A 12,567-nucleotide genomic window follows, 5' to 3' on the forward strand; every position below is an offset into this window, starting at 1 on the left:
TTTAAATCAAAGTGAGCTTTCCAAAGATTTGGGATCCTTAATGTTTTTGTGAAAGTACTCTCAGAAGAACCGTTTGTCCTCTAGACACACAGGGGCCTCTACTCTGACTGTCTCCATTCACTGATACCTCCACAATGCATGCTGGAGGTGCTGAAATGCCTCTATCTGTTTCAGTGGGAGCGCAGGTCCAGAATGGTCTAAGGAAACTGACACAGACACTGACAGCACCCACAGAAGCGGCTTTCACTACAGGTAGTTAAGAAACGTTTTTCTAAGACAAATTCTAAAATATAAGGTCCTCACCTGTTTACCGTAAATATTCACACTCCACTTTTAACTTGCAGAAACGACTGCCGCAAGCATGAACAAGTACGAGAGAAGAAAATACACCAAGTGGAGTGTTCCAGTTTATGTAACAACATTTACTCAGCTTGTGTGAGGTCAGCCATTGCCAAATGCAGCGTGAGGTGTAGAAAGGTTCATTGGTGCCAGACAGTGCTGAAGTGGGTGGGTGGTTTCCCCCCCCCACACCTGTGACTCAAGTCTCAAAGGTGTCTGCAGGTTGCCTTGTTGAAGCCCATAATCACAGTGTTTTGTGAAAAACTAAAGGCTAATCAGGGAGGTGGAGAGGAGTGGCTCCACCTGCCCATCAGTCAGTCATGTTCAAGCCCTCGGGTCACGGCAGCTCTATTGTGGCGACGTGTGTTTTCCCAAACAAGCTGTGGCATTGAAAGCTCAGAGAAAACCTTTGCGTGTGAGTAATAAGTGTACGCTTCAAAAAAGATGACGACATGTTGTGGACAACTCCAATTAGAAGCCACGTTTCCTCTTCTTTTGAATTAAGGACTCCCTGTGTGTGTATGCAAAGACTTGAGTGAGCTAGGATAGAGAAAAAGATAGTAGTGATAATGGTATGTACAAATGATAGTGTTTTTAAAGCAATACATGTTATACATCTTGTACTCGTTTAATACTCTCTAAGACACGTAAACAAAAACGAAGACTGTGCCAATCCATTTGTAGTATTGCCTTTTGTATCGTTGAGGCTAGCTAAAGTTATCTTATGTGCCCAATGAAGAGGAAGGGGAAAATTTAAGTGGGGGACCATCACTATTTTCATGGAATAACAATAAAATATTTACAACCAGAACTTGCTTTGATGCACTGCTATTTCTGATTTACTTGTCAGGGGATGACAACCAATACACTTTAATTTCAGAATGATACGTCCTTATAAATAGTACAATATTATGGTATTCAAGGTCTAACTTTGCAGTCTTTAAATACTGAGCTTTAGTTCATAGTTTTATATATTTTATAAGTCTATTATGAGACAACTGTAAGTTTTTGTTTTTTTATTAAACTGTTTCTAACACATTTCACTTGTTTAAAGAACAGAATTAGCCAAAATCAAAATAAAGTGATAAAAGATAAACAACTGTTTTCAGTTGCAGCCAATAAAAAAAAAAAAGGAAAGTACATTAAAAACACCCATTAAATATAAGACCCAATTGGAAACCAGCATATCCATATCTTTTTATCTATGCTTAACTAACACTTTGCCTGGCAACAGTATCTGCTCCCTCAGGCTTTATCTTGGGGGTATACAATAGATGGATTTACCCTTCATGACTATCAGAGGAAAGCATCTGTCTGCTGTCGGACGCTGAAAGAGAACCATTTGTACAGTTTGAAATGGATTGGCACCCCATGGTTGACAAAGACAAAAGCCTTTAAAGAAATTAACTATTAAACAGGACTGTCTAGTTAAATATTCATTTTAATCCAGCACAGAGACACCCATCGTGTCCCCTTCGTGCCATCTTGCTAAGGCAATTAAAAAAGGAATTTCCATTCCTTCTCCCAGGCAGAACCAACAGCTTGGAGGAGGCCACTCAAAACAAAAAAACTCTAAACTATCCATGTCAAAGTTCAGCTTGCTCTTTTGTTTTAAGTAAGCTGTCGGAAAACAAGATCTTAAGAGCAGCATCTGCGCTAAGGAAGGGACCTCTTTTTTGTTTAATTGCCGATTTGGCTAAGCCTCTGATGAGTTTGACCGTTAACTCTAGAAAGCGTCCTTGAAAAAAAACGGCCAAAACATAATCCTTTGAAAGACAAACGCATTTTCGAACAATCAATTACTGTACATAGCCAGCAGAACTAATATGACAAGCACTGATACTTTTACAACTTCATCTGTCTCATGATACCTTTGAAGCTTTCCACACAAGAAAAACAAACACAGTAGGCTACACCCACAATAAAGGGTTTGTTTTGAAGGTATCCAATGCAACTCATCAAATAGACTCTGGTATGAGAATGTTGGGGGGGGTAATTCTCAAGAAGAATGAAAATAAATTGCCTAAAAAAGGATGGCAATGTCATCATGCTGGAGGTATTCTGTAGCAACCGTTTGAAAGCATATCTTCTGTCGCTACTTCCCAGCAGGGAACAGACACAAATCCAGTGGTGGAAGGGTTTCATTTTCTTCGAAGGGCACAATGGTTGCTGGGGTTTTAGAAGCTATGAGGTCTTGTTACAACTAATGATCCTCTAAAGAGGTACCATGTTATGTGAGGTGCCTTAAACTACAATGAGAGGAGCCCCATCCTGGAAAATTGGTGTGGCAGCCTTGACTGTTGGGGCGCAGCAATTCTGCCGCCAACCCAGCCTGAGGGGGACTGCTACCACCTACTGCGCTGCTGATGGACGAATATGTACATCTGGAGTCTGTCCAAATCAGTCAAAACACATATCGGTCTTAATATCGGATTTAAAGAAATATGTGATTGGTGTTATACTTTTATTATCTATACTCGAATCTTGGCCATTTGTTGATAACATGTATGACATCACAATCATTTCAGGGATGTTATAATTGCATTGATCATTCTACAAGAAGGGGTTTTAAAAAGTTGAGTTTTTTTAAGTTGATGTTTGATTACTTCGTGGATACTAAAGAAACTGTGTAAAAATGAGCTATAATTCAAACATTGTTCATTTTATATGAATGTAAATGGTTTAAAACAAAAGCTGACAGTCAGCTTTAGGGTTATTAATGAGTCTTTTCTTATTTCAAATGATATTAGCTGCAGATGTCGACGTCTAAAGACCAAAAACTATAAAACATTTGTGATCGTCCTAACACTTTCTGACTGCATTATAAAAACACATTTTTCCTTTCTTGATTTCACCTAATTAAACCAAAAAACAGATTCATGTTTTACACTACATGTGCTTTACCTCCCTCAAGAAGTACCCTCGATAGTTCATACTTTTTATCGACAGAAGTGGACAAAGGTTTTAGAGAGGTCATAATTCCCTTTCTAATATCCATTTGATATTGTTGAAATAAAGTCCCCTTAAAAAACTGTACTTTCTCACCCAAAACTATCCTCCCATGAAGGGACACATTAATACCAACAAACAACGGACAACTTCGACTAGCTCGGCTTCTGCTGATATCAAAACAATGTTGTTGCCCACAATGTAGCCGTAACAGGGATACAAAATAGAGTACTGCAGCTTGTTTAATGTGCAGAAAGAATTGTGGCACAAAAACAGACTTGGGTTAGCATGTCGCCATCTCATTAACTCTGACAGCCATTAAAACAACAGGAGGGAATTTCCAGGCTCAATTAACATCACATTTCAGGTGTCAGCTCACCAATCTGACCTCCAAATGTGTCAGCCAGCTTTGTAAAAGCATGTCCTTGAAATAGTATGCTGTGGTATCATTAGGTTGTGAGGAACTTGAACAGGGTAGTATAAGGCATGATGTTCCATTAGATACCGTGGCATTATATGATGGCTTTGCATTGTGTCTAAAGAGACGATTATTATCTTAGTCCTGGCAAATTTAGACCTGTTCCATGATTCCGAGTAAAATATTTTACATAATTCAGAAATCATGAATAAAATGTTTTTATAGAGCTTTGGTGTACTGCAAAAAGTGGTTATTCTCCTACCATGCTCCCAACAAACAACTGAGTTTAGAGAACCAAACATTTTATCTTGATACATTCATCTTTTAAAAAGGTTGAATGAGTTCATTAAAACACATTTCCATCTCTATGTTCAGTCGTGCACCTATACACCGAGGAGCTGACCAAGACGCGCGCAGGAGGCGGCATGCAGGAGGGTAAATAATGCATGCCTGCACAGGACAGAGAGAGAAGGGCGTGGAGTGGATAGGCTGGGGGCTAGCTTATGCGTGCCAGCCTCAGACAGCTCACCACAGGAGAGACACAGACACAAAAGAAGACTCAGTGTCACGGTCACGAATGAAGCGGTGACACTAGGCAGCCACAAAACGAGCCGTCTTGGATTTTCATCAAAACAAACACACGCGCGCTGACTTGGTGTGACTTACACTAAAGCCGCTGTCAAAACAAGCGAGCTGTTTGTGTTTGACAGCAAAAGGCAGTATCAGGTCTTGTTTACATTTCTGGGGACCTGAGACTTCCCTGAGGTCTTTTAGTCTTTTAGGCTCAAGCCAGAAACTCTGGTCTGGCTCAATTATCCAATTAGCTGAAGTAGTGGCCAGACTGGGAGGTGATGACGGCTGGAACACCTGCGGAGGCGTGGTGTGGGTCGCGAAGACCCGATCAGCAGTTTTTTACATTAAAACTAGCCGGGATTCTATCCAGCAGTAACAGAAGGAACACAGTAGCAAAACCTTTGGTAATACTTTGAGACCGTTGAGCTGTTTTCTCTCAGAGTAGGTCGAGTCAAAAGAAATAGATCACTAATGGATTTCTTGATCGACAGAAATATGCAAGTTATATTTTTAGAATCTTTCATCATTTTATTAGAAAAATATCTGAAAATGCTGTTTTCAACATCTCAGATTTGGAAGTTTCCTGCTTTTCTGTTTTATATAATTAAACTGAATGTCTTTGAACTTATAAAAACTAGGATAGAATTATTTTTCTGACATTTTATAGACAAAACGATTATCCAAATAATCTAGATAACAATCCGCAGATTGATTCATAATAAATAAGATTATAAATTGAAGCCCTTCTACAGTCTTAGTATTTTGAGCACCCTCACAGGCAGTCCAAGCACAAGAGTTGTAAGCAAAACAAAAACATGGCAGGAAAAGTTTATAATTGCCAACCCATGAGAGATACTTGAACTGGAAGCTCAGATAATTACATCCCGGTGTGCTGGAGCTGACTCGTCTGTGATTGTTGGACAGACATGACAGCATTAAGTATTTTGTCTGTGGTACGAAACTCGAGACGGTGAAATGCCATTGTTACGTGCCTCCAAGTGCTTACACCCTTCCGTCAGTTTCCTAAATAGAGTTACATTTTTAAAGGGAAACCACAACATTTCTGTTTGCCCTACGGGAACTTTCCAGTGGGACAAAGAGCAGCCTTGGCTTTTGACAGCTCCACAGATGGTCTCGACTGTCACTTCCATAAGCCAAAGCATTTTCCTCTCCCTTAATCTGTTTTTCTTCCACCCTCAAGGTAATTTGGCAGTTGTGTGGTCACATACGTGCAGTGTCCTCTGCCTCTTTAGATGCCCGGGAATTAAGGGATAGGAGACCGGAGCAGTAGAATCCAAAGGACGTGTTTTTCAGGAGGGTCTTTCTGTACTTTGATTATCAAGCTGGTGTATATTTCATTAAAACAAACATACAGCTTTGATCACAACTAACCACGCTAATGGTGAAGGCCTAGTTTTATAAGATGAAAGGGAATGCAAAGAAAATTAATTAAAAAACCCTTGGCAGCGGATCCATAGGGATGATGTTTGTCTTCTCCATTCTACTTTTTCTTTTCAGGATGATGAAAAACAAACAGATAACCAAAGTCATGATAACTGTTACACACAGGTGAGGGTGTGTCTTTGACACAAGAGCCGACAGAGTGTGTTAACCCATTGCAAAGTGCCACCACAGTGGCAATTATCTGTCACACATGACATCCCCTGGGCCTCTGTGTGTATAATTACACTGCTGAAAATGACTACAATACAAAACACCAATAACCACTGCTTCGTATGTACAAAAGGCACATACTTTTCATACCAGACAAGCAAATGGAGACACTACCAAATACAAGTAAGTTTACTTTCCTAATGATGTTCATCCTAACCGTAAACACCTTCAAATAAAATTCAAATGTGCCCTCGCATGACTAACATGCTTCAAAGTCGGCCGCACTGAAAGACAGGTGGCTTATATCTCTGAAACAATAATCCCATCTCCTAGTCTTGGCAATTAAGAGTCTCATGACACGCTAAATGTCCCTATAGAATCAGGGATAAGGAAGCTGAGTGAATCGTACCAGGGTAGGCACACAAAAAGTAGGAGTTCTCGGCCTCAAACAGAATAGGCACTGATGAATGTCTGGCTAATGCATACACAAGGCCATTTGTGCTAACACAATTGTTGAAGAGAGATCTTTTTTTTTTTTACACATATTGCAAAAATGAAGTAAAGTGTTTGCCATCCATAACCTTCTCATGTAGACCCTTTGACATTTATACAAACACATTAACTTTTCATGACTTCCTACTAAAGAATTATTACTGGAGCATTCAGGTTGTATAAATAAAGACATATTATTATTTAAAATAGAACTGGAAATGTGACACAGCAAGAAGGTGAAAACAACAATTAAAGCCTGCGAGATTTGTTTTATTTATCCAAATTCCGCTTCAAATTAAATTGATAAAACTGACTTTAAAAAAATGTGGCTTTTACAAAAGGCCTGGAGAAGATAGAAACTGTTGATTTCCAAATTGATAGGCGCCCTGAGTAAGCATTTCCTTATCTAATTTGCAACTAGAATTTGGGCTCTAAAATTCACCTTCACTGTAGGTTTGAAACTGAACCTGACCGGAAGGAGGCCGAGAGAGAGGCACTGAAAGGCAAACAACAATGTTCCAATGAAATACGAAGCTGTGTCGTATCCTAACCTCTGGCTGGAGAAAATGAAGACTGACAGTACTGATGTGAGCGTGGGCCCGCAGATAAAGGGACACCCAGGGTCCGGTCAGAGGCAGCCCCCTCTTACATCACTCAGCGCTCTCAATGTCTTAGAGTTGGAGTCTACGAGGCAGCATGAGGAGAGGGGAACATTTTTCAAATACCTGAAGGGTATTTACACACCTGCTCAGTGGGAGGTAGAGGAGCACAGAGGAGTTGGAGCGCGGCTCTGGTTCAGGCCACCGAAGAAACAAAACAACTTTAACCCGAGCGACAGCCTGATTGACACTATTCAGGGTGAAACAAAAACTGAACTCTGTAAACATTTGCACATTCATATCCAAACTCCAGTAGCAGGGGGTGTCAGATTGTAGTTGTGTTACAGAATCCATGGTGATCAGTGTCACTACTAAACTAAGACTTGCTTAGGCATTTAGTAGCTGCTGCCGCAGTTGCCGTTGAGGGTAAGGGGGAGGCGGGGCTTGGGCCCTAAGGGCAGGAACCTGCAGTGTAATAAAGGCCCTTGCTAAATTATAGACTGAAACACTATTAAGAAGAGTTCAATCCAAGGCTGAGCGAGAGGTCGCCCATTATACTAATATTCCTGAGTCACGGAGCAAATTCCTATCTACAACGTCAACCCTCGGCTCTACTTATTCCAGGCATTCTAAGTGTCTCTGCACACTAGCTCACCTTTGTTTATAGCTTCGAAAAAAAGCTTTCAGCGAGGAAATAATAATAGCATTACAGTCTGCTCGATGCATTTTAAGGATGCGTAGCACAAGAGGAATGTAAAACGGGTCAAAAAGGGGGATGTGCTGGTGCTGGTTTTCCAGAACAGAGGCATTACTATGAGGAACACTGCACATGTGTGTCTGTCAACAAGCACTTTTCTTGTTTGTATAACATGTCAAAAAAAATCGATTACACATTATAAAGAGCATCAGATATCTTGCCAGCTCTGAGACAATTCTCCATTACTTTCTTCCGAAAAGGAAATTGGTGCTTTAAAAATAAACAGATTATTGAGCAGAAACATCTGTACTATTTACTGTGATTCTTGAAACAATTACCCAAGGCACGCTTTTGTTTTATTGTGTACACTATTACCAGTTTATTAGATACTCCTGCAGTAGGTCCCATCCTTCTGAAACTTATCCATGACAGTGTGTGTAAGAGCCCTTTATTAAACTTCAAAGTCAAACTGTGAAAAGTAAGTGATATTCAACACGTTATCAAGGACCTGTGTTGTTTTCAGGTCTACCCCTGGTGTGCAAAGAGCCAAAACAAAACAAACACTTGTATACCGAAATAAACATGCATGGCCTTGTGTGACCTCTTTCGGATGGTAACTGACCTGGTTTATTGAGTTGGCAGTGCAAGAGGCGAGGCCTATTCCCAGAGAAGACACGAAGAAGAGGAGAGGGTCAAATGGCACTGGAGCCATTGCGAAGCCGGCCGCTGCACTCGTCACCACCAGCGCTGAAAACACAGAGCAAGCAGCAAATTAAACCAGCAGTAAAAAGCAGGATTACTTCCTAAAGTAAAAAAAGAACACAGTGCTATGCTTTGTTTTTGTAGGAGCCTAATTATATATAAACAGGAGAAGCTAGCAGAATATCATCTGTTTTAGTGCAAGTTAAGTCGTTTTGAACTATTGACTGCGTGCAACCCCTACAACACAATAGCAAGCACTCAATTAAATAAACAACACTACCCTGATATATCCATAAAATGTACTATTTATCTGTTTGTTCCCAGCAAAACTCAATTGAAAGAAGCATATTTCTCAGTTTATTTCAAAATCAGGTTGTTTACTGAGCATGAAGTGCATCTCTATGCATATATTATCCATGTAATACATTGAATACTGAGGGCAATGTTAGCTAATTCCGTGTTATTACATGGCTTAGTTGAATACTCAATTCTGATTGGTCAATTCAGAACATGTTACACGTTGTTAATCCAGTAGTAAAGAACGCTCTATAAAAGACTTATTTACCGTTGTTAAGGAGGATCATGAAAGAGAAAGGAAAAGATATTACAAGAAGGAGCGCTGGACGTCAGATAAATCACCAGAAGACAGACAGGAAGTATCAGTGCTGCCGTAAAGCTGTTGTTGCAGTTTCAGCTGTTGGTGCGCCGTGGAACAGAGGATTTTTTCCCCTGATCAGCCTGTCGGGTGTTCTTTTCCCCATAATGACCGCCTCGCTGCACACTATCCCTTACTTATTGCATGACTTTTTTTACCTGGTATGCCACTTTTGCTGTAACAAATGTAAATTTCCCCACTGTGGAACTAATAAAGGATTTCTGATTCAATACCAACAGGAGCCGTTTAGGGAGAAGTGTCTTGCCAAAGGATACAACATCAGTTGACTGCAGTGGCGGTCGAGGTGGGATTGAAGCTGTGCTTCCCTTGTCCCCTGATCTGATGATCCTTAAACCACTGCGTGACAGATGTCCCATGTGTTGCAGGTCTCCTCTCCAGTGACGATGCCCAAAGCCTCGGACAACAAAGGTCTCTCCAAATATCGCACACTAATATGCTATTGATAGTAGGTGTCATGTAAAATGGAGTTGGAAGTGTGGTCCAACTGCATGTGGTTTGAGTTATAAAGACATCTCTGGATACATAAACAAGAATTACTCAGTATGAGTATCTTACTAGACTACACATAACTGCCCCAGAATGCACTGCAGCTTTCAGACTGTTTAATGACGGAACCTGAGGCACATGATTTCATAATTAGCCATTGGAAAATATTATATTGAGTTGGAAGGGTGATTCAAAAATAGGTCATGAATGGTAGCTTGGACAGTGGTTGTGATGTAATGCAGATAATCTGTACCGCATGAGTTTATTACAGTGATGGTAATGGAATACTTAATTGCTACTTAAATATGCAGTACAATCTGATTGAGTATATAGTATGCAGTGAATTAGTGTGCGATTCCCAGCACATCCTGTACTTGTTATTACAAAGAATAAACCCTGTCGCACAGTTTTAATCTGTACATGATAAATAAGAAGGTTTGTCTGTATATGTAGTAATGAAGAACTCGATGCATTTCGGGTTATTGCTTGCATCAGCCTCCAAATGTAAACAGTTCCTTTTATAAGATCATTTACCTGTGAGTTTGATTTTGGCTAGCTTGGCGTAGACATCAGGCAAGTCAGCCACATTGACCTTCATCTGCCTCCACTGCCTGTCTAGACGTGCCTCCTTTGCTTGATCCGTCTCCACCTGGACATGGGGAGTCTCATGTGACATCCCAACTGTAATGGACACAGAATCTCTCTGTTCTGCTGCATCTTCTGTGATGGGCTTCAGCGTGGATATCCCAGGCTGTGCTTCACTGTTGACATCCTCTGGCTGTGACACAGTATGTCTGTCCACAGGATCAATAGTTGGTATTCTCTGCACCTGTCTTTCAATGGTGTCATCCTGCTCATCCACTAGGGTCAGGGCGGGGGTGTGTTTCAGGATGGCACGTTGGTGAAGCTCACTGTTGTTCTTTGTTACATACTGAAAGGAAAACCAAATGCACAAGATGCTGTATGGGATAATATATTCAGATAAATGGTAAAGAAAATTCTAATTATATATTGTGTCCAGTGCAAAATACCTGGCGTTTCAGGAAGATCAGGTGCTGATATGTCAGCCAGTTTGATGGATCCCTTCTGTGCAGCTGAATGAGGTTGCGAGCAGTCTGGTTACATTGAGGAACATTTAGGACTAACTTCCGTTTCACGCTTAGACCAACCAAACCTAAAAAAAGGTAAGTGAAATTCAATGTTTAGTCACTAAAATAAATAGTGCTGATTAGTTTAACTCAATAAAACCAACGCACATAAACAAAGAAACAAGACAAAAACACAGATCCAAGTAAGTAAGATAAAACTTTTGGAGAGAGGTTAAGGGAACTGCCTAGCAGCGATTGCAACGAAGAGTGGAAAGGGTCAAAACATACAAGTCCCAGATAACAATAGAATGCAAATAAGGTGCAAATCCATAAGTATAAAATATATTAAAACATTATGAATCATAAAAATGTATGTAAACAAATAACTGACTAATCTAGGTTGGGTAACATTATAAATATGCATGTACAGTATCAAATCAAGTAAAGGTAGTGCATGGTAAGAATACAAACACTGGATACAGAAAGACAAAAATAATGTATACGACTTTAACTATAAGCAGCACACAAAACTGTGTAAATCAGAGAATGATCATACCAACAAAAAAAACGACTACAGTGCATTATACCCAGTTTCTGTCTGTCAGATTTGATCAATTCAGTATCAATAAAGCTCTACTCTTCCGATTGTGACTTCATAAGTATAGATACAGCTAATAATACAGGATAAATACACCATGTTTCTTATCATATCGTTAGGTTATAACATCAATATTGCTATGTACCTTAGCTTTTCACTTTTGAATATAAAATAGCCGAAATGTTGTCGTTATCAAGCCAGTCAGTCATTAGCAAATGCAGGTGTACAGATACAGTTGACTTCTATTTAAGGTCACTGTTAGCATGTTGCCAAACATCTTAGGTGCTATCCGGATAGCTAGGTGCTAGTTAGCATTTTGCTTCCGCCCTAGTTTCAAAGGTTGCCTTCAGCAGACGCAAACTAATATAACTTCGAAATTCAGCTGTATGTAAACCGAAATATCACATTGCCTCTTGTGTTACCTGACAGTCTGCAACATGGCGTTTTATACATGTTCTTCTCTCATTAAGCCGGCTCTTGTTTCGACCCTTTCACATGCACCGAGTCGCCATTATGACCTCGTTGGATAAAGAGAAACACTTCCGGGGAACGAAACGTCAACAGTCGCGTGCTGTACGTTCTGCGCTGCATATGCACTTTCAACAGGCAGAAAACTATTCAAAAAAGAACCATTAAAATGATAATAATATGTAAATTAATCATTTTTTAAGACTGTGTGTTAATAATATACACTTTTGTAAAATTAAGATACGTGTACTGCTTAAAAAATAATGAATAATACATTAGTAGATTTCATTAAAATAATTTTAAAGACATACAATAGCCAAGAAAAAACACATTTTTCCCTAAGAAAATATAATATGTGTAATGTCACAGACTTATATATAAAGATGCATTTTGATGATATTCCACTTATTCTGAAGCAGGAATAGCCAACTGAAGTGTTCTTTATACTGTAGTTATTCCATATACTTGCCGCTGTTTATTGTTTCATTGTTATTTTAGTTGATTTTATGTAAGTTCAATTTAATTAACATATACTTTCTCCCACCTTTAAAGATTTAAAGATTGTAATGCCTGTACACTTTGAAGATCTGCTAAATATCCCTCATGATAATTTAAATCAGCAAAATAATGCATAACTGAAAAAAATCCGTATGATACAAAATAGTTCAAAATAAACTTAACCTCAACCTATTAGAGGATTAAAAAATGCACATTATGCATAAGTGATTATAATCAAATTATATTCATGTAATAGTATAGCGGTCACAGGGACCATCTTACTACCTTAACCTTTAATACTTGAAGTAACATTTTCAATGCAAGACCTTTTACTTGTAACAGTATGTTAATGGTGTGCAATTGATACTTT

The 12,567-nt window shown here is 39.4% G+C and overlaps 1 protein-coding gene across 1 annotated transcript in view; it reads right to left on the bottom strand.

Moving 5' to 3' along the window:
- LOC134871361 (protoheme IX farnesyltransferase, mitochondrial) overlaps window positions 1-11,787 on the bottom strand; it is a 34,409-nt gene extending 22,622 nt beyond the window's left edge. The window contains 4 exon segments of the mRNA XM_063894118.1: window positions 8,304-8,428; window positions 10,080-10,476; window positions 10,577-10,719; window positions 11,654-11,787. Of these exon segments, the coding sequence (XP_063750188.1) occupies window positions 8,304-8,428; window positions 10,080-10,476; window positions 10,577-10,719; window positions 11,654-11,684 (696 nt within the window). The 5' untranslated portion in view covers window positions 11,685-11,787.
- Window positions 11,788-12,567: the final 780 nt, after the last annotated feature.

Source organism: Eleginops maclovinus, chromosome 10 (assembly GCF_036324505.1).
Source record: "Eleginops maclovinus isolate JMC-PN-2008 ecotype Puerto Natales chromosome 10, JC_Emac_rtc_rv5, whole genome shotgun sequence".
Classification (NCBI taxonomy): Eukaryota; Metazoa; Chordata; class Actinopteri; order Perciformes; family Eleginopidae; genus Eleginops; species Eleginops maclovinus.